At 41.3% G+C, this 22601-nt stretch overlaps 1 protein-coding gene across 1 annotated transcript; it reads left to right on the top strand.

The window, feature by feature from the left end:
* Positions 1 to 541: 541 nt before the first annotated feature.
* On the top strand, positions 542 to 2607 carry CLDN3 (claudin 3). The gene has a single exon (XM_058164542.1). The coding sequence runs from the start codon at positions 647 to 649 to the stop codon at positions 1289 to 1291; it is 645 nt and encodes a 214-aa protein (XP_058020525.1). The 5' UTR covers positions 542 to 646; the 3' UTR covers positions 1292 to 2607.
* The last annotated feature ends 19994 nt before the right edge of the window (positions 2608 to 22601 follow it).

The raw sequence follows: 22601 nt of genomic DNA, 5'->3' as shown, positions 1-22601 counted from the left end.
AGCTTGTTAAAAAAACACACCCAGAAGTAGAGAGCTTAGCTAATTAAGTGCACCCTGTGCTTATTATATGTTAGCCGAAACTATGCATGTCTCCAATAAATCAGCAAAAAGTGATGAAATATCAAGAAATTCTGATGTATAGCTGAGGTTTATGATATAAAGGCAGTTTGTTGAATATCAGCAGACATGCTTGATTTGGACTTGGGAGACCCAACCCACAGTTGAAATGCAACAAAGGAAGCCCAGGGGAATCGAGAGCCTCCTTACAAGGCGTTTTGCTTTTTTGCTACCAATCTTTGCCTGCCAATCTGCTCTGAAACCAAGTGTCACGCCAAACAACCAGCTGGAATTCAGTTCAAGGGTAATTTCCCGTTTGTCCTCTACAGCAAACTTCCATTTCTCATAAATGCCATCTCAAACAAAGAAAAAAAAAAGAGAGAGGATGGTACAAGGGTAGGGCAGGTTGAGAGTCCGTTGGTGACGCCCCACCCAGGCTTGAGCTAAAGAGCCCGCCCAGGTGACAGGACAGTTTATAAATCAGCTCAAAGCTTTGGGTGCTTCACCTGCTTTGCTGAGAACCTCACGACTAGAAAGCAGCAGATCGCATTGCAATTGGGAAGGCAGTGGCTGATTTGTTGGTACCAACATGTCGATGGGTTTGGAGATTGGTGGTGTAGCCCTATCTGTCCTGGGCTTGATAGGCACCATCTTGTGTTGCGGGTTGCCTATGTGGAAAGTGACTGCTTTCATCGGCTACAACATCGTCACTGCACAGTTCACCGGGGAAGGGCTGTGGATGAACTGTGTGACCCAGAGTACTGGCCAGATGCAATGCAAGGTCTACGATTCCATGCTGGCATTGGCACCGGACTTACAGGCTGCTCGGGCCTTAATTGTCATTGCCATTGTCCTTGGAGTGATGGGGATACTCATTTTCCTGATGGGAGCACAGTGCACTCGCTGCGTTGAAGATGAATCTGCAAAAGCCAAGATCACCATCACTTCTGGGGTCATCTTCCTGCTGACAGGCATCCTGACTCTCATCCCCGTCTGCTGGTCTGCCAATCAAATTGTCCGCGATTTCTACAATGTAGCAGTCCCAGCCCCGCTGAAACGCGAAATAGGACCTTCACTCTACGTTGGTTGGGCAGCAGCGGCCCTTTTCCTTTTTGGAGGAAGCTTGCTCTGCTGTTCCTGCCCACCCAAGGAGGAGAAGTACAGACCCACCCCCATGGTCTACTCTGCACCCAGGTCTACTGCTATGAGCTATGACAAGAAGAACTATGTATGAAGTGACAGAATATCCCCATGGTTGTAAGTGTTGCATGCCTACAAGGATGGGTTAAATTCCCCTTTGCTTGCTCAAGAAGAAGAAAAAACCTCCATCAAGATTTATTCTCATGTTCAATGAGTATTTGTACAGCGATGGTCTGAATGACTCCCTTTTCATGGAGTTCTTAAGAAGGGGAAGGAACTTGCCTGGCCTCATTTGTCTTTGTTTGCCTCTGATATAAAACATTCTCAGACTTTCATTGAACACTTGCCTGGTGAGACCCCATCCCTATTGCTCGAGCTTGGCCTTCAGCCTTCCCTTCAGGGGTCAAAATGACTGCAGATGGTTAGTATAAATCGGGAAGGATCAAGTGGATTGCTTCTTTGAATGATGGTTACTGTGCTGTTGGATTTCCCCACCCCCACCCCCCATCGCTCGGCTCCCAACTTTGGACACCTGTGTTTTCTAACCACGTGTGGTTTCTGAAAGAGAGCCCTTCAAGCAATGGGGGAAGAATAGGATCATTGGCTGGACATGGGGATAAGGACATTGTCAGCACTTGGGGTGGCTGGACAATTGTTGAATATTCCTGGGACATGGGTGGCCAGTGGCAGAGAGTATTCTTTCCCTAAAGTTTTATCTGCATTTACACAATATACTAAGAGTGCTTAGCTTGAATCATGGTTAGTTTGGAGGCTATTGTGTTGCACAAACCCAACCCAATTGCTTAATGTATGATTCGATGCATGTTTGACTCTGGAGAAATGGTTCAATTCGGTACCCAAGTGAAATGCGTTGGGAGGACACGACCAATGAGCCTTTTCCACATTGAACAGCAAGTCCTGTATTTGAGATGGTGGGGGTAGCAACTGCCTGAGGAAATTTGTCAGCTGCGTTTGAGCATCCAAGCATGGGGGTTTGTGTGGATGAGGAATCAAGAAGGCTTCTACTCTTCCTCTTCTCATTCTGAGTCTTTTTAGAAGGAGGGCAAGGTCTGCTCTTCCCATCATAAAGAACCAGCCAGCCATGAAGGTACTGCTCCTTGAATTGCATGTTTGACAGCAACTGGTGGAAGGGAGGGAGGTATAGAACTGCCAGTGGCCCCTCTAGCCAAATAAAGTTTCATTTCCAGACACTTGTGTCCTTAGAAATCATGTCCCCATCTTCTTTTCCAAGATGATACAGAGAGGGCACTTGCTGGCAATGGGCTATATGGGTGGGCAGATGGGATTTTATTATACATAGCTGAGGGTAAGCATGATTCCCTCTTTTATTCTGTATATATAATAAGTTACAGTGTGTTTCCTTCTTTGTTCCCCCAATAAAACTGTTTGAGAAACCAACCATATCTTGCATACTTAATTATTTGGGAGTTGGCAAATTCAGTTCTCCTGGGAACAAGTGAGCTGTATTAGCGAGTCCCAAAGAGATCCATCTTTCTCCGCTGGTGAACATTTTGTTCCCTTTGCTCCACAAGTTAGTTTTGTCATTATTATCTTTTCTCCAAGGCTCTCTCCCCCCCCCCAACGCCCCACCGCCCCGGTAACATAAACAACGCTTTGCTTGTTTTATGCTCACAACCCTGCCAAGAGTCAAGGGACCATTGGGGGCTTGAGAGACGCCAAGTTTTTGTTTAAAAATATGAGCTCAACTCTGAACGTGGCCAACAGCAACGGTCCTGAACATTCTGGAGTGCGGAGAAAAAAATCTGTGTACGGTCTCTGCACAAACGGCTAGAAACGGATTTTCATAACATCAGTTTGTATCAGACTGAAAGTGCACCACAAGAGACTGGTGAATAAGGTAAAATTCTGATGTATTAGAATAGCCATAAGGGATTTGCTTCTCCTATTTCAAGTCACTCTAAAAGTTGGGTGGAAATAGAATGGAATATAAGATTATATTAATATGCCAGTTACTAAGTTCACTCAGTAAGTGACAAGGAAAGTCCATTTCACACACACACAAAATGTAAATTCATCTGCAGAACCCACTGCCACAAGATCCAGCGATGGTCAGCAAGAGGATTTTAACAAAGGCTTGATAAAGCATGGAGAATGAAAAGTGAGTATTGTCCATGCAGGTTAAATCCAGGTGCAGCGCAAACTGCTTCTGGCTGTCTAAAATAGTGGAAGCAGATACCAGTAAAAGAAGTCATCATGGCCCAGCTCACAAGTACATTTAGAATAGAATGAACTGGATGGGACCTTGGAGGTCTTCTAGTCCAGCCCCTGCTTAAGTAGGAGAACCTATATCAATTTAAATAAGTGTCTGTCTTGACCCTTCTTAAAAACCTCTGGTGATGGAGCGCCCATGATTTCTGCAGGCAAGCTGTTTCACCGAATAATTGTCCTCAATTATTAAATTTCTCCTTAATTCAGGTTGCTTCTCTCTTTGATTAGTTCCTAACCATTGTTTCTTGTCCTGCCCTCTGGTGCTTAAATACATTTAATTAGATGGGACCAGTTTTGTCTAATCAGCCCAAATATATTCTTCTAAAAGCAGTTATTTAAGGAGATTCAGAAATAATATATTAAATTAGACCAGCATTTCTTAATCTTGGTAACTTTAAGATAAGATGACCAACTCCCAGAATTCCCCAGCCAGCATAGCTGGGGTTCTGGGGGTTGATGTCCAGCTATCTTAAAGTTGTCTTGGTTGACGAAGCCTGAATGGTGGTGATCATGGGTGTCCAACCATGGATGTGTAAGAAATTCTGGGAGGGGAAGTCCACAAGTCTTAAAGTTGCTAAGGTTGGACACCCCTGATGTAGACTAATATGCCCGTACATGGAGAAGGCACTTGGATTTATCACAAGCTTCAGCTCATGTTATTTTCTTACAATGCGTATAAGCTCTTTGACCTTAACACACAAATATCTGAGTTCTAAGTCAAAGAAACACCTCCCTTCCCTTTGGCCTTTGGGGTGACCTGAGTGGCAAGAATCCCTAACCCTTGTTCAAAGCATATCACTTTGTAACTGAAGCATGATCAGAAGCAAGCAGGAAAACTGGCTACATTAGGGAGGGAAGCAAAATGGGAGACAAATATAATAGACAGGCAGACAGGCACATATACACATACATACAGAGAGACAGACAGACACTCACACACACAATCACTGGGCTGATGGTTTGGATTTCATATCTCTGGATGAGAACTTCTGTTCTACCTATGTGGGGTAGAAACACATAACCCTCCCTTTCTAAGGCAGTGGCTCTTCAACTGTTTGACCCAATTACCCCATTTTTTGTCTCAAACAACATTACCCTCAAAAAAAAAATCCAACAGATTGTTTCATACAAGTATCTCTGCAACAGCAGTCACAAAGTAATTACCAAGTGCTCCATTACCCTCAGGATATGCCCCCTCAGGATAATTATCCCCCAGTTTAAGAACCACTCTTTTACATCATATTCATTCCAGGACTTTCTTATACTATATTAAAAAAAAAAACCCAAATCCAAACTATAGTACCTTATGAAATTTAGTCTAGGACTTTATTCCTTATAAGAAAAGGTTCTGTCAGCCTCCGTGGGCTAAGCTGCTTGCATTGTTTGTTTATTAATTAATTAAATCTATATCATTGCCCATTTCACACTGGGTGATTTACAATATTTTAAAAATCCACCTCATAATAAACACTGTTTTTTTTTTTGTTTACATTTATATCCCGCCCTTCTCCGAAGACTCAGGGCGGCTTACAGTGTGTAAGGCAATAGTCTCATTCTATTTGTATATTTACAAAGTCAACTTATTGCCCCCCCAACAATCTGGGTCCTCATTTTACCTACCTTATAAAGGATGGAAGGCTGAGTCAACCTTGGACCTGGTGGGACTAGAACCTGCAGTAATTGCAGGCAGCTGTGTTTTAATAACAGGCTTCTTACAGCCTGAGCCACACAGCCCACCTCACCTGTCAGCAAGAACATAATCAAATCAGTCCTTCATCAGTTCTTTCTCCATTTGTCATCCCCAAACCTCCTAAAAAAATCTATGTTTTTAGGGGCCTTTTGGCAAAGCAAAAGGGTGGAGACTAATCATGTCTTGGGTGGGGGGAGGATGGTGTTCCACAAAGAAGGGGTCACCACCAAGAAGGCCGTTTTTCATATATGTCCCACTAGATCTGCAGTACATCCCTAATCAACGGGACCTGTACCTGTAAACCAGGTGGATGTAATACAGGTAGTCCTCAACTTATGACCACAATTGAGTCCAGAATTTATATTGCTAAGTGTGAAATTCTTTAAGTGAGTTTTGCCCTTTTTTACGACTTTTCTTGCCACGTTTGTTAAGTGATTCATTGCAGTTGTTAATAACACGCTTGTTAAGTGAATCTGGTTTCCCCGTCGACTTTGCTTGTCAGAAAGTTGGAAAAAAGGTGGTCAAGTGACCCTGGGATGCTGCAACCATCCTAAATATGAGTCAGTTGCCAAGTGTTCAAATTCTGATCACCTGACCATGGGGATGCTACAGAGGTCATAAGTGTGAAAAACGGTCAAAGGTCACCATTTTCAGTGCCTTTGTAACTTTGAACAGTCACTTCACGAACTGTCGTACGTCAAGGACTACCTGTAAGAGAGACGTGGTTCTTCATAATCTTTGCATGCTTAAAAGCGTTCTTCAGTATATAGTTACTTTACATGTGCCATTTCCTATGCTGAGAACGCTCTCAAGACCAAGCAGCCCATGTTTTCAACTCAGGTGTGAACGGGCCTTTGGCTTCTCCTGAAGCTACAGAGAGTGGCTCGAACCAGTTTTCTTTCATTCCCTCATGAGAAAGGTTTGGATCTCCGGCTGCTTTTTACTTGCATGTTCTCAGGCAGGATTGGATTGAGCAAGCTTCTGTTTATTTTCTCTTGTTCCTGGTTTAGAGAGAGTAACAAATGATCCACACCCTTCTGCTTGGCTTAGTTTACCAGCTGTAGATGAAGAATGAAACAAATACTGCAAATTGCAGAGGCTGGGGAAGAAATAGAGAAGTTTCAGAGGGCAGGATTACAACAGGAAAGGAAGCAGAACAAAACGTCTTTCTTATCACAACACAATTCGTGGAATTGTTTTGTCCCCATGATCTTGGAATAGCATTCCCAAATCTGTTCCAGACCAGACGTATTGTGACTGAGATTCCCAGTCACCATTTTAGCAGTGTCTTTCCCCCCACCCCCTTAATTAAATGCTTCCAAGCTTTCCTTTGGCACTAAGCCAAACTTTAAACACTTTATTATCTACCATTTCGTGGATAGCAACCAGCAAACATGATAAATAAATGCTTAGCACTACATAAAGAATTGATTTAATGTAATTTTTGAAGCAGAGCTTGGCATATACTCCGCTCATTTGCATCTGAACACTCCCACTTCAATTTAAGACTTCCTTGACTGGTTCTTTTATCCTCTGTTGTGCACAGGATTATAGTCCATCTCTCCAGCGTTGTGTCTTTAATATGTGTATTCTGTGTGAATGTTTTAAGCAATGCAGAATAAGAGAGTTGGAAGGGATCTTGAGGTCTTCTAATTCAACACCCTGCCCTGGCAGGAAACCCTATACCATTTCAGACAAATAGTTGGCCAATCTCTTCTTAAAAACTTCCAGTATTGGAGCATTCACAAGTTCTGAAGGCAAGTTGTTCCACTGATTAGTTTTTCTGTCAGGAAATTTTTCCTTAGTTCTAGGTTGCTTCTCTCCTTAATTAGTTTCAATCTGTTGCTTCTTGTCCTGTCTTCAGTAAGGCATTGGAACCCTGCTATCATGTCACCCCAGACATACCCAATTCCTACCTAAAACCTCTTCTCTGTACTCTTTCTAGAATCTCAACATCTTTTTTAAGATTGTGGCAACCAGAGCTGGACGCAGTATTCCAAGTGTGGCCTTACCAAGGCATTATAAAGTGGTATTAACACTTCACGTGTTCTTGACTCTATCTCTCTCTTAATGCAGTCCTTGGGTTTTTTTGGTAGCTGCAGCACAATGCTGGCTCATATTTAAGTGATTGTCCACTAGGATTCCAAGATCCCTTCTCACCACTATTTAGCCAGGTATCACCTAGATCCTGGTTACATTTTTAATATCTTTACACAAGAATCAAATCAAAGGTTGATTTAATACCGATATATTTGTCCCTTGTTTATAAGAGATTCCCAAATCTGCATCCTTCCAAAGGTTCAAACGCTTTGGCAGCTCGCAAGAATTGCAGAAAGTGGAAGAGAAATGTTGGGGAAATTCTTCTGCATACTATAAAACTTTACATTTTCCCTCATATCAAACATTGTAACCTGCACTAAAATGCCCCACCTTCGTCATAAAATGTTTTATCTATATGTAACATCAGCAACTAAAAGCCAATAAAAAAAGGCGGCAATTGTGGTTCCAACCGAAGAGTTTCCTTAGAGATCCAAAACAAAGCAAAAACAAAAACTTCCAACCTTTCCATGTGCAGAAACACAGCATAGATGGTCTGGGTACAATAATGGCTCTTGAGTCTTCTGGAACAAAAGGGGGTGGGGGGGGTTTAGGAGGAGGCAGCAGAAAAAGAGAGAATGATGTCAAAGAAACAGCAAGGATGAGCAGAGCGCCACTATGATTTCTGGCACCTTGCGTCCCATTTAATGAGGCCTGCAAATATAGTGTGGCTATACTTAACTTTGTGATTAGGATACCAATGAGATGACCTCTCTCCAAAACTTATTTTCTGAGAATTTCCCTAAAAATACAATTTTCCATACTTCCTGGGGAATATTCTGTGAAATATGCCTCCTCCTGTCCTTGTCTGCGAACACCCTATAGTAGGGGTCCTCAAACTACGGCCCGCGGACCCGATATGGCCCACCAAACCCATTAATCCGGCCCGTGTGGGACCATGAGGCTGCCCCACCCACATCGCCCGACCTATCCGCCAGCCCCAACCCACCTTCTGGAGGCCAACGTCAAAAATGGGATGCACAGAGGCCTCAGGAGGCCAAAAATGGGCCCGTTTTTGGCCTCCTCAGCCTCCAGAGAGAGACAGAGGGAGGGAGAGAGAGAAAGAAAGACACACACACACACACACATACAAACAGAAGTCCCTCTCACACACTCCAAGGCAGCCACATCCCTTCACTAACCTGCTTTCCACCCCCAGGAGCATAACAAATTAAAGTTTAATGGATTGCTAAATTGGCCATGTCCACCCAGTAACATGACTACCTAGTCATGCCTACCCAGCCAGTCCAGGCCCCCAACAGTCTGAGGGACCATGAATTGGCCCCCTGTTTAAAAAGTTTGAGGACCCTTGCCCTACAGAATGGAATCACTAGAGTGATTTCAGCTGCTAATATGGATCTGCCCCAATATATCTAGGATTAATGAAGGACAGTAATGGGCTTCCAACCTCAAGTTTACTAATTTCTCAGAATAAACTATTCTGGATTTTATCCTCTTCTGCTGAATCTCCAAATCCTGTATGGACATGTCCATGACCCTTTCCCAAATAACAATTTGCTGTGTTAAACTCTTTCTCATTTTTCTTTTTATTGTAAAGACTGGTCAAAGACCGTAATTTTAAAAAATGGTATTTTATTTGACAGGTCTATGACATGATCAGAAGCACAGTTCAACTCAAGGATAACTTCTTTCAGTTCAACTTGGATATCCTTCTTTCATAGTAATTTATGCATTAACCTCTGAATTTTTCAGAAGGTAATTTTCCATGAAATGTTTTTGAAAATGTGGTTTCAAAAACACCACAGACTAGATGATTAATTTTGGGAGTTCGCTTTCTGCTTAGATGTAGCATGTAGCACGTGCTCTGAGGCTTTAAAGCTTTCTTTCCCAACCGAATGCTTTCCAGATACATTCAGATTACAACCTACAAAATTCCTACTACTGTTCACTGTTGCCCAATTTATTGCATTTTAGGGGGCGAAAAATGCTGGTTATCAAGACCCAACACATGGGAGGATCAGCTATCAATTGAGCCAGGAGGAACCTGTTCTGGGGCACGTAACTTTGTTCAGTTGCTAATTGCACTTGAGAGAGTATGGGAGGAAAGGAGGCAACCAGCTAGATGCAATTTAATAAGCACTCTAGAAGTGGTGAAGTCTGTCCTCACCAGGACAACGAAGGACTGTTCTATACAGTTCACTTCAGCACAAAGAATAGGTTTTGTGATTGCCACATTCAGAGCACATGACCGATACCAGGACAGATGGAAGATACTTGGCCTCAAGCCAACTTGCTGCCTGGCTGTAGTTTAACTCTTCAACGGTCTTCAAAGGCAGCAGTTCTAATAGGGAACAGTGGTGTGTGAAGACTGGAAAGGGACACAGGTCTCTGGAACTCTTGGATGAGGAAGGTCCCCATCTTCCATGTTTTCTTCACTATCTTCTGTTGAAGTTTGTGGCAGGATCTTAATCATATCAAAGAGCTACTTGTAAGCCGCCCTGAGTCTTCGGAGAAGGGCGGGGTATAAATGTAAACAAAACAAAAAAACAAAAAAAACTTGTATTTTCCAGGTTGTGGATGGCTTTTATTTTTTGACCTGTGAATCAGATAGCAACTAAACAAGAACAGAATGAGTCTGAAGATTAATGATTAGTAGTTCTGCAGTCATGTATGGTAGTAGTTGGCGTTTCAGATATCTATTATTACTTATTTGTTAATGTCACAGTTCTGTGGTAAAAATAAAATGGGTGTATCAAGTGGGGAAAACATGTACACTATTGTGGAATCTCTGGGTTGTACAGAATAGGTGTGGTTTCAGAAGTCACATTCACATATACAGAGGCAACTGCATTATCATTATTATCTAATTAGGTTCACACCACACACAAAAATCAAGTTAACAAACCGTAAGTGCTGCATTCACATGGCACATGATGCAAACAAATTATGGTTCAGCAGGATTGCTTGGCTAACATAACATGCTAAGGCAGTGGCTGAATTTCCACAAAACACTGAACTGTAAATTATCTAATTTAATTTTAACCTAGTTTAGCAGATTGTATGAACCAGGCAGGTTCTATAAACTTTCCACAGAAGGGTGTTTTAAGGAGGAAATTTTAAAGTTTTGCTGTGGAAGGAACTGGTAACTCACAGAGAGACTAAAAAGTATTACATGCTCTATCAATCAGCTTCCACAGTTCCACAATATAAATTGGGCCAGTAAAATGTGTGAAAATTTAATGCACAGCAAAACAGCTGATTTATGAAAATGAGCAAATAATAATTCTATAGGACAGGAGAAGAAATGTGTGCTTATTCTTTCTTATATTTTCAGCCTCCAAAGACTGCAGAAGACATTCCATTATACCTATAAATAAAAAAGGGGTATTAAACCCAACAGAAGTTTAGTTCAATCTGTACCATTGAATTTTGATGGGTGATTGCTGCAATCATGGGAGGTCATAAAGACAAAAAAAAAGCAAGGTGCCTGCATGTGATTTGCGAGCTTCAGACTACTGAGGAAGGTAACTCCATACCTGGATTAGACAGAGATCTAACCACTTTAATGCCATCCTTACAATGTGTATAAGCCAGCCAAATCCTTCCAATAAACTTGTAAATGATCATGATCATTCCAAATACATTCTCACTGCACAGGTAGTTCCATTCCAAATCAGGTTCAGCTACTGATGGACAAATCCACATGATTTTTACATTTTTTTAAAGCAGTTTTCCATTTTTCTTGTTCTAAGATTGATTTCCCAGTCTAGTCTATACTTTTAAAATTTTCTGGTGTCTCAAATTCTTATACTAATCAAGCCCCATCTTGCTTAGCTCAGGCAATAATTGGATGTGTGCTGCCACCTGCTGAGACAAGCTCTTACTATATCCAGTTTTATAACTCCCTCCTGAATTAAAAAGGGGGAATTAGAAATGAAAATTAGGGTTACTGTTAAGTTCGGGAAGTAACGAGGCTGGAGACCAGGGTAGTGACAACAGCTCTTTAATATAGGGTGAACCCAGCAACAGGCTGGGGCAAAAAGCTCTCCTTTTATACAGTTCTGCTGGAGGCTTCGTCCAATCAGCAACGTGCTGATTTCCCGCTCAAATATTTAAAGGCACAACTGTTAATACATAACACTCCTCCCCTCCCAGAAAACACTTGGTCTTATTTACATATTTATTCACATGTTATTTTTCGACGTAGTCACGCAAATAACCTGGGCGTCTCCTAGTTCTTTCTGACCTGCGCGGTTCAGTTCTGGGTGGTGTTTTGAGCTGGTCGGAGGGCTGTTTTCTCCTCCCAGCTCTTTCTCTGGGCCATCGGGCTCTGGATTATTGGCCGACTCTTTTCTTGGCCATCCGGCCTTGGATTAATTTTGGAATTTTCCTTGCTGTTTCCCTCGGGGACCTGATGGCGTCGCTGGAACTCTGGGACCTCAGCTAAGTCTTGCGCCTCCCGGGTCATTGTCAGCTGTGGATTCAAAGTGGTATTGGTCATTACCTGTCTCTGTTGGTTTGGGTTGGTCAGTTATTCGTTTCCTTAACTGATCTATGTGGCGCCGCCACAGTGGGGTGGCTGGTAGCTCTACCACGTACGATTCTGGCCCTGTTACTTTTGTTACTTGTCCGTGACCAACTCGGGCCGTCCCCATAGTTTCGCCCACACCGGTCGCCTATGCTCATTTCCTTGTTTTTCTAGCTCCCCTTGTAACCCTCGGGTGTGTAATGGGGTTCAAGCGGTCAAGTGGGCACGGAGTTTCGTCCCATTAGCAATTCGGCTGGGCTTTTTCCAGTAGCTGTGCTTGGGGTTCTGTGCTGGACGGCTAGGAAAAAGTCTATTTTTGTTTGCCAGTCACCTGGCTTGAGCCTGGACAATGCCTCCTTAGCGCTCCGGACGGAGCGCTCTGCAAGGCCATTCGACGCAGGGTGGAAAGGTGCAGAGAGGGCATGTCGGATGCCTTCCTCTGCCAGGTACTCTTCAAACTGGGCTGCCGTGGTGGGGCCCATTGTCGGACACCAGAGTGTCCGGCAACCCGTGAGTTGCGAATAGGTGGCGCAGGGTTGCGATTACTGCTTGACTGTGGTGGACTTCATAAGTATGATCTCTAACCATTTGGAAAATCGTCCACCACCACTAGGAATGTTTGGCCGTGAAAGGGCCAGCAAAGTCAATGTGGATTCTTGACCAAGGCCCTTGGGGCTTTTCCCATTCTCTGACTGGGGCTGTTGGGGTAGCGGTCTGGACTCTTGGCAAGCTTGGCATTTCCCTACCCTCTCAGCAATCTCTGCGTCCATGAGTGGCCACCATACATAGCTTCTAGCTAACCCCTTCATCCTTACGATGCCTGGGTGACCCTCGTGGAGGAGGTCCAATACCTTGCCCTTAACTTAACAGGAATTATTACACGATCACCCCATAACAGGCACCCCTTGAGCCGAGAGCTCATCACGTTTCTTAACAAATTCTTTGAACCGTTCGCCCGGCGCATGGCCACCTCTCTGTACCCAACCGAGTACAGTCCTTAACACAATGTCGGTATGATGCCGAGCCACTTCCTTTGATGTGACTGGGCCAGAGTCCAACGAGTCAATAAGGAGGATGGGTGTCCCGGAGTGGGGTCTTGATCGCCCTGGCAGTGGGCATCGGCTCAATGCGTCTGCATGCCCACTTCTTTCCCGGTCGATGCTGCAGCTTGTATGAGTAAGCGGCTAAAATATAGTCCATCGAGTCAAGCGTGGCGAAAGTGCCACAGGCGTTGGCGATCGCCAGCCAGTAATCCCAGTAACGGTCTGTGGTCAGTCACGATTTCAAAATTCCGCCCAAAGACATACTCATGGAATTTTTTGACCCCTGATACAATGGCTAATGCTTCTTTGTCTAATTGGCTGTAGTTCCTCTCTGGGGAGGACATCGTTCTAGAGTAGAACGCTATAGGGGCTTCTGTGCGTTTGGAAGTCTATGGCTGAGTACAGCCCCACCCCATAAGGGACGCATGAAACCAGCACTAGGGGTAGTGAGTCGTGATATTGGATGAGCAGGCTATCACTTGAGAGCAGGTTCTTTACTGCTTCAAAAGCCCTATTTTCTGACTTTCCCCAAGACCAAACAGTATTTTTCCCTAAGAGCCTATGCAGCGGTTCCATAGCGGTTGCTTTGTTCTTTAAAAGACGCGTAAAATTAACCAATCCCAGGAATGCCTGCAGCTCTGCTTTGTTTTTGGGCGCTGGAGCCTTCCTAATTGCCTTAACCTTGCTCTCAGTAGGGTGAATTCCTTTCTTGTCTATCCGGTAGCCCAAGAAATCGACCGATTCGACCCTATCTGACATTTATTTGTCTTGACTTTTAATCCGGCTGTCCGGAAAATGCTCAAGACCTTTCTTAACCGCTCCCCAATTCCTCCATGTTTTCCCTGAAATTAGGACATCATCAAGTAGGAACTACCCTGGGAGCCCTTGCAGTAGTCGTTCCATCAGGTTTTGGAACAGCCCTGGTGCCACACTAACCCCAAATTGCAATCGGGTGCACTTGAATGCCCCCTGTGCGTCACAATCGTTTGGGCTTGGCTGTGCGGGCGTCTACTGGCAGTTGTTGGTAGGCTTGGGCCAAGTCTAACTTTGCAAAGACTTGCCCTTGCCCCAAGGAGTGCAATAAATGTTGCACCACGGAACCGGGTGCACGCTTTTCTGTAAGGCTTTGTTAAGCGTCGCCTTGTAGTCAGCGCAAATTCTAATTGACCCGTCCGACTTGATGGGGGTGACGATTGGCGTCTCCCACTTTGCGTGATCGACTGGCACCAAAACCCCCTGATTTATGAGCTTGTCCAGCTCCTTATCAATTTTGGTTTTAGGGCAAAGGGACTCTCCTCGCCTTAAGCCTAATGGGGCTACCTGGGGTCTAAGTTGAAGGAAATAGGGGTCCCCTTGTACTTGCCCAGGCAGTCCTTGAAGACATCTTGAACTCGTTAAAGAGAATGTCTTCAAATTGCAGTCACTTCTGTAGATGCCAGTCACTCCCATGCCCAGGGCACGAAACCAGTCTAGTCCCAACAGACTGGGCAGAGTTCCTTCGACGATCGTGATGGGCAGGGTCTTCTGTGACCGACTCGACTGGACGGAGGTGGTCCCTCGAACAGGGATGCGATTCTGGTAGTCGTGGGCACTCGTAGCCGCTGTGTTGCAAATGGCGCGACGGACGGCAGCGACTTCGCCAGTGTCCCAGGACATGATGGTGATCGCTGATCCCGTGTCTACTTCAAGCCTGCACCGCACTCTCGATCTTGGGCTTTGTGAAAATCTTCTTTCCACTTTGGTTGAGGCGCGCCTATAATGACAGTCGCTTGGTTAGACTTCGCCTTTCTTGTTTGAACCAATCGCGGGCCGCCTTTCCGGTTCCGCTTTGATTGGCCGATTTGAATTTTCGGCGGGAAGGTTGGGCCGCCTGCAAACCTGAGCTATGTCCTTTCTTCCCACACCGCCGCATGTTGCGCCTTTAAACCTGCAGCGTTGGCGCTGATGCTGCCCTCCGCAGCTTCCGCGACCGCCACGGTCCTCAGTGTCGCTTCGTCCGCAGACCCTTCTCATCCTCGCCTCACCTTCGGATTCGGACTGAATCTCCTCCTGGTGTACTGGCGCTGGCTTTGCGCCGCCTTTGGATTGAAGAGGCTTTTGCAGAGTCTCTGCTGCTTTAGTAGACATTTCGTGTGCTCTGGCCTCGCCCAGAGCGGTGGCTAGTGTCAGGTTGCTCCTGGCTAGCAGTCGCCGCCAGAGGCGGATGTCCTTGACCCTCGGATGAGTTGCTCGAGTAGCACTTCGCCTAAGTCTCGGTATCCGCAGTCCTTGGACGCCTTCAGCGCCATGTAGTCACCGATGGACTCGCCCATCTGTCTCGCTCTCCGAATTCAAACCGCTGCACGATTTGGACGGCGCCGGTGCGAAATGGTTCTTCAGCAAAGTCTGCAGAGTCGCCACGATACCGATTGTATCGGCGTTGGCTCTGCCAGGGCTTCCGCAATCTCGACACTCGGCCCGCAATGGCTTAGGAAGTAAGCCCGCTTATGTTATCAGGGATCCCCTGTAGTTCGTTGGCTTTAGAAAGCTTTCAAACGGGTCATATATGTTGGTAGACTTTAGGAGAAACCTTCCCATACTATCACCTCTTACAATACTAGACAACACAGTATCAATAGTAGAGACCTTCAAATTTCTAGGTTCTATCATACCTCAAGACCTAAAATGGACACCTAATGTCAAAAACGTCATCAAAAAAGCACAGCAAAGAATGTTCTTTCTGTGCCAACTCAGAAAGCTCAAACTGCCCAAGGAGCTGCTGATTCAGTTCTACAGAGGAATTATTGAGTCTGTCATCTGCACCACTATAACTATCTGGTTTGGTTCTGCAACCCAACAAGACAGACACAACTTCAGAGGATAATTAGAACTGCAGAAAAAACAATTGCTACCAACCTGCCTTCCATTGAAGACCTGTATACTGCATGAGTCAAAAAAAAAAAAAAAGGGCTGGACTTCCTGTTTGGCACCGTAGGTGATGGCGGTGATCTTTACGATCACCAACCTCTGGATTATGTGGAATCGCTAGGACAGCTTAAATCTGCTGCCCAGCGGTTCGGAAAACCCCCTCTTCGGGAGAAGGAGAAGGGGTGAGCTGAGGGCAGAGGTTGAATTTCCCTAAAGCCCCTGAGAAAAAGGGGTTTGAAGGGTTAAGTTCCGTCCAGCAACCCGAAGTGCTCCAGATCCGAGGATTCTTCTGCTTTGGCGGAACCAATCACCACGACCAAACGCCGAGATTTATTTTGGACAATAAAGGATTATACCGGACAGAACGAAAGTGGGAGAACTTTAAGCAAGTAGCCAAGCCGATTCCCCGATACTTTGTAACAAGCTTGAAAACAGCAAGAAAATGGAGGCGAATTGTTAACAAGTTAACGAGTGGAAAGCGAAAGTGATACTTTCAGCGTGTGCCTCTGCAGTTGGTAATTTGCATGTTACTTGCTGCTTTAACTCTTTGCTGCCTGCTGATAGAATCTAGGAGATTTTTAAATACTGCTTTAAAAGACTGTGTTTCTCAGAGGTTAAGAAGATTTAAAGTGAATATTAAGTTGGAAATAAATAAATAAATAATTTTATAGAAGATGGCAGCCAAACAATTAAAGTCTACTGTAACAAAGAGCTCTGGAACTTTATCAGCTGGTGCCTCTCCAGCTCATACAGCAGAGACTAGAACATTGAATTTAGAGGCGTTACAAGAGAACTTAAAAGGCTTTATAGAAGAAAAATTTAAAGTAATAACTGATGAGATGTCTGAAATGAAAGAGCAGATATCAGAAATTCAAGTGGGAAATAAAGAAGTTAAAGAAGGATTTGTAATGGCAGTACAAAGTTTGGCAAATAATGTGATTTTATTAGAAGAGGAGGTTGAAGAAATTAAGCAATGTAATTTAAAATTAGAAAATAAAATGGCTGAATTTCAAAGTAAAATGGAAAAACAGATGATGAAATAGTTTTGATACAATACAGAAATATGGAATTTGCTCTAAGAATTCGTGGTCTGAAAGAGAATAAAGAAGAGGATTTAAGGAATTTTTTCCGAAGTATTTGCTGAGATATTAGCAGCTCGTCCAGCAGATGTGGCTTATCAAATTGATAAAATATATCGTGTGAATTCTTGGATAGCAAGGCAAAAAAAGTTGCCAAGGGATGTTGTTATTTATTTTACAAATAGAACAGTGAGAAATCAGATTTTGCAAGCCTCATATAAGGGGGAGAAGATTCAGATTGCTGGTCAGGATATTTTAATATTAAAGGAAATTCCACCAAAAATGTTAAGGGCTAGAAAGGAATTTGCCTTCCTGGTGAATGAACTTAAAAAACGTCAGATTGAATATAGATGGGATATTCCAACTGGTATAATAGTATATTATGCAGGGAAAGTACATCGTCTCAATACAGTTGGAAAAGCGAGAGAATTTTATGTTGAGGCATTAAAAGTTGGAAGTCTTTCTCCACTGGATGCTAGAAGAAAGGAGACTGAAGTGAAGGAAAGAGAAGTGAAGCAGGTTCAAGAACAGATTGCGATGGAAGAAGATTTATTACAAGTGTTGGAAATACCTATGACGGGTCCAGATTCAAAAGAACAAAGGCTGACAAGAGCTGCTGCTAAACGCAAGGAACAAGAGATGAAGGCACAACAACAACTGGCAACTACTACAACGGAAACAGTGGGAGGAGCAAGGCCTAAAGCAAAATGTGATTTGCGGCTAGTGTTCCAAAAGTTTCCTTTGGCCGATAATGGCAATTAAACTATTATCTTGGAATGTTAATGGTTTGAATTCACCAGAAGAGAAGGAAAGTATTTCACTATTTGAAACAATTTTAAAATGACATTACTTGTTTACAAGAAACACATATTAGATCTTTAGACCAGAAATATTTGATAAATTCAAAACTGGGAGTACATTTTGTTGCCTCCTCTTTGGAGAAAAAAAATGGTTTAGTTATATATATAAAGAAGGATATATCAGCAAAATTAATTGAGGTGGATAAGCAAGGAAGATACATTGCTATTGAACTCTTGTTGGAGGGAAAGAAGACATTATTAATAGGAGTTTATGCTCCAAATCAACAACAAGGAAAATTTTTCAAGTTTTTACATAAAAGAATAGTATTTTGGGATTATAAATCATATATATTAATGGGTGATTGGAATGGTGTGTTGGATACTCAAAAAGACAAAAAAAGCTTAAGGAAGATATCAAGCAAGCGAAATTACCAAAGGCTTTTTTGATATGATGGAGGACTTGGAATTAAGAGATATTTGGAGAACATAATACAGAAGAGAGGATTTTACCTTCTTTTCTGATAGGCACCAATCATTTTCGAGGATTGATTTTATTTTGATTACTAATGACTTGTATTCTAGAGTGAAGAAGACTAAAATTTGTTCAAGAACTTTATCTGATCATAGTCCAGTTTGGATTGAATTTGATCGGGAAAAGGAGGCTAGGAGATCATGGAGGTTGAATGAGAATTTGTTTAAATATGAACAAAATGTAAATGAATGTAAAAACAAATGAAAGAATTTTTATTATGAATATGAAAAAGAGACATCTATAGAGATGATTTGGGACTCAGTAAGGCTTATATGAGAGGAAATCTTATACAAATGAATATTAAATACAAAATAAATTGCAGAAAAGAAAAAGGAACTGGAAGAGGAAATTAAAAGAAAGAACAATTATTGATAAAATAGCCCAGGAAATAGTAAAATAAAAGAATCAATAAATATATTGAGAGGTCAGTTTAATATGTTGATGGCAGATCAAGTAGCAATTAATTTACAATATGTAAAACATAATACGTTTAATAATGCCAATAAGCCAGGAAGATGGCTTGCCTATTTAATAAGGAAAAACAGAAATCACGAACGATTGATAAAATAGAATATAGGGTAAGGAAGTTTATCAAAAGAACTTGATTAAAAAGCATTTTAGAGTATTATAGTAAGTTATATTCTAGGGATATGGTTGATGATACAGAGATAGAAAGATATTTACAACAACAAAATATTTGTGAGCTTACAGAAAATCAAAGAGAAGAATTGAATCAATTAATTACTTCAGAGGAAATTTTCTTAGCAATTAAACAACTTAAAATCGGTAAAGCACCAGGAACAGATGGTTTAACAGCTGTTTATTATAAAATTTACAAAATGAGATGGTTGAACCACTTAAAGAGTTATTTAATAAAATTCAAATGGGAGGAGATGTTCCCCCTTCATGGAGGACAGCCTTTATTTCGTTAATACCGAAGGAAGATCGAGATGGTATTAAAGCAGAGAATTATAGGCCTATATCACTTTTAAATACTGATTACAAGATATTTACCAAGATATTGGCTAATAGATTAATGCCAGTGATGAATCAAATAATTCATAATGATCAGTCAGGATTTATTAAGGGTAGGCAGATGAGATATAATGTGAGGCAAATCGTAAATTTACTTGAATATTTGGAACGAAACAACCAAGTATCAGCGGCATTCCTTTTTTTGGATGCTTGAAAAGCATTTGATAGATTGGATTGGCAGGTTTTGGTTAAAGTAATAGAAAAAAAGCAAATTGGGGATTATTTTATTCGTGCAATTAAAGCAATATATCAGATGCAAACAGCACAAATAATAGTAAATGGTGGGTTAACAGAAACTTTTAAAATTGAGAAAGGAGAGACAGGGATGTCCCTTGTCCCCATTACTTTTTATTTTAACTTTAGAAATTCTTCTGAATAACATACGTGGTTCCGATCGAATAAAGGGAATTAGAGTTAAACATCAAGATTATAGATTAAGAGCTTTTGCAGATGACCTGGTTGTTACTGTATCTCAACCAATATACTCAGTAACTGGTTTAAAAGATATAATTGGTCAGTATGGTAAAGTATCTGGATTTAAGGTGAATCAGCAAAAGACAAAGATGATAACTAAAAATATGAATATACAACAAAAAGAAGAGTTAGAAAGAACTTCAGGTTTTGAAATCGTTAAAAAGGTTAAATATTTAGGAATATATATTACAGCTTCAAATGTTAAATTATACAAAATAATTATGAGGTATTGTGGCAGAAGGTATGGAAAGAAATGGAGAGTTGGAAGAAGTTACAACTATCTTTGCTGGGAAGAATAGCTATAAAATGAATGTTTTGCCCAGGTTTTTATTTTTGTTTCAAATGATACCGGTGTTTAAGAATGATATTAAATTACAGGAATGGCAAAAGGGGATTAGTAAATTTGTATGGATGGGCAAAAAACCAAGAATAAAATTAAAAGTAATGCAGGATATAAGGAAAGGGGGTCTTAAAATGCCTAATTTAAAATTGTATTATGAAGCAGTTGTTTTATCATTAATTACTGATTGGATTAATTTAACTGAGGAAAGAGTTCTGAATATAGAAGGTTATGGTTTGTTATATGGGTGGCATGCCTATTTATTATATGATAAGAAAGTTGATAAAATATTTAAAAATAATATAATTAGAAATGCATTATTGAGGGTTTGGAGGAAATATCAATACAAATTAGATGGAAAGATTCCAATATGGGCAAACCCGAGACACATGATAGAAAATATAAATATATATCAAAAGATGGAGGTAGTTACTTATAAAGAACTTCTTTGTATGGAAAAGGGGGAGTTACAATTAAAATCTAGAGAAAAGATGGGGGAAGAAGGGAAAAATTATACATGGTTCCAATATGGACAACTACAAGCTAGATGGAAATTAGATCAAAAAATAGGTGTTAAGCAATTGAGGATAATTTGTTAAAACAAATGAGAGATCAAGGTCAACAGCATATTAAGAGGTTGTATAATGTATTAGTAGAAATAGATTCAGAGACTGATTTGGTTAAGGATTGTATGATTAAGTGGGCACAAAATTTTCAGCAACCAATAATGTTGGAAACTTGGGAAAGAATTTGGGTGAGGAATGTTAAATTTACACAAGCGCAAAATATGAGAGAAAATTTTTATAAGATGTTTTATAGATGGCATTTAGACCCCAAAAAATTGTCATGTATGTATCCTAATGTACAGGCTAAATGCTGGAGATGTGATTGTGAAGATGCTACTTATTATCATATATGGTGGACTTGCAAAAAAGTTAAAGCATTTTGGATTAAAGTATGGTGGATCATGCAGAATATTTTGAAAAAGAAGATTAAGTTTACCCCGCAGTTCTTTTTACTAGGAATAATTATGGATTGTACAGCTATAGAGACTAAATTGATTCTGAACTTAATAACAGCCGCAAGACTTTTGATTGCTCAATATTGGAAGAAAGAAGAATTACCTACAATTGAAGAATGGACTCTTAAAGTATCAAATCTGGCAGAAATGGCAAAAATTTCTGCTTACTTGAAAGACTATACACAAGAAAAATATATTTTAGAATGGAAAATGTGGATTGATTATATTCAAAATAAGTATCAGATAAAAAAATATCAAATAGCATATGAGTAAATTTAGGAAATAATTTGTATTAGATATATTTTGAAGGAGAGGGAATTGAGAGTGTGAATAAGCGTGGAGACTGAGATTATAATTTAGGAATTATTTTAGATTATGATTGTTAGTTTTGATACCCTGCATTTTGTTCTGGGAAGTCGGGGTGGGGGTGGGGGTAAAGGGAAGGGAATTGGGGGTTGAGGTTAGTGATGGAGTGATGGTTAATGTACAGGATTATTGAAGATGTATAAATATAATTAATGTAGGGTCGGGTCTGACCAGTTGCCATTTTAGAATGGTGGGGAGGAAAAAGAGAGTAGGAGGTAGGAAAGAGGAGAAGAGGAAGGAAGAGGGTAGAAGAGGGAGAAGAGTGTAGGGTGGAGGAGGAGAGGAGGTAGATAAGAGAAGGAGAGGAAGGTTTGGAAAGTAAAAGAAGGTAGAAGAGGGAAGAAGGTTAAAAGGGGTGGTGACTGGGCAGGCCCGACTAATTGTATATAACTGTACATTGGATGAATTATTTGGTGATTTGTATTTTCGGGTGGCCACAAAAAAAAAAAAAAAACCCTTGGCAGAGGTAAACTTGTTTTTCTCTCCCAAATTCAGGAAATAGATCTTCAGCTCCACATAAACTTGTTGCCTGAGTTTCTAGGCGACATCAGAACCCTTTCTTTATATTCTTAAAAATGATTGAGAATTCTAAAAAGCTTTGGTTTTTGTGGATTATATCTACTGATATTTACTGGAATAACTAAACAATGATAGATTGCAATCTAAGACAAATGTGTATTATTTACTAGAAATATATAAGTTGATTGCATGTAATAATTATGATTAACGTTGATAGTTTTATTTGTATTAGAACATATGACACCCAGCTGTCACACTGTTCACACATTGATTTGTTACATTTATTAAAAAATTTAAAACTTGATTTAAAAAAGAAAGAAAGAAAAGTGATCACAGAGACATCCAGGCATCCCCAGGCCATATATGGGACTATTGGCTTACACACTGTAAGCCGCCCTGAGTCTTCGGAGAAGGGCGGGATATAAATGTAATTTTAAAAAAAAAATATCGGGAACCCCTTCCTGATTGAACTAAACTAATCTCAAAAAGGTGACTTCTCAGATGAGAGACTTCCGAGGAATACTGGGGATAAACATGAGATTGGGAAGTTGTGTATCTTGCGGAACAAAGCAATGGCATCGCACTTCTGCACTGCGGATATATTTGCCTGCAATCAACAGGCATGGATGGGGTTCAGTTTCCGACAGACTTTATCTGACTTTTGGGAAATCTTTTTTTTTTCTAAGAATGCTATCCATCACAACGTTTTCCTGGATGTTTTATATGTATTTTATTTATTTATTTATTTATTTATTTAGTCAC

This window comes from Ahaetulla prasina, chromosome 1 (assembly GCF_028640845.1).
Source record: "Ahaetulla prasina isolate Xishuangbanna chromosome 1, ASM2864084v1, whole genome shotgun sequence".
Lineage (NCBI taxonomy): Eukaryota > Metazoa > Chordata > Lepidosauria > Squamata > Colubridae > Ahaetulla > Ahaetulla prasina.
Note: the sequence above shows the minus strand (reverse complement) of the source record. Positions and strands in the feature narration are given on the sequence as shown.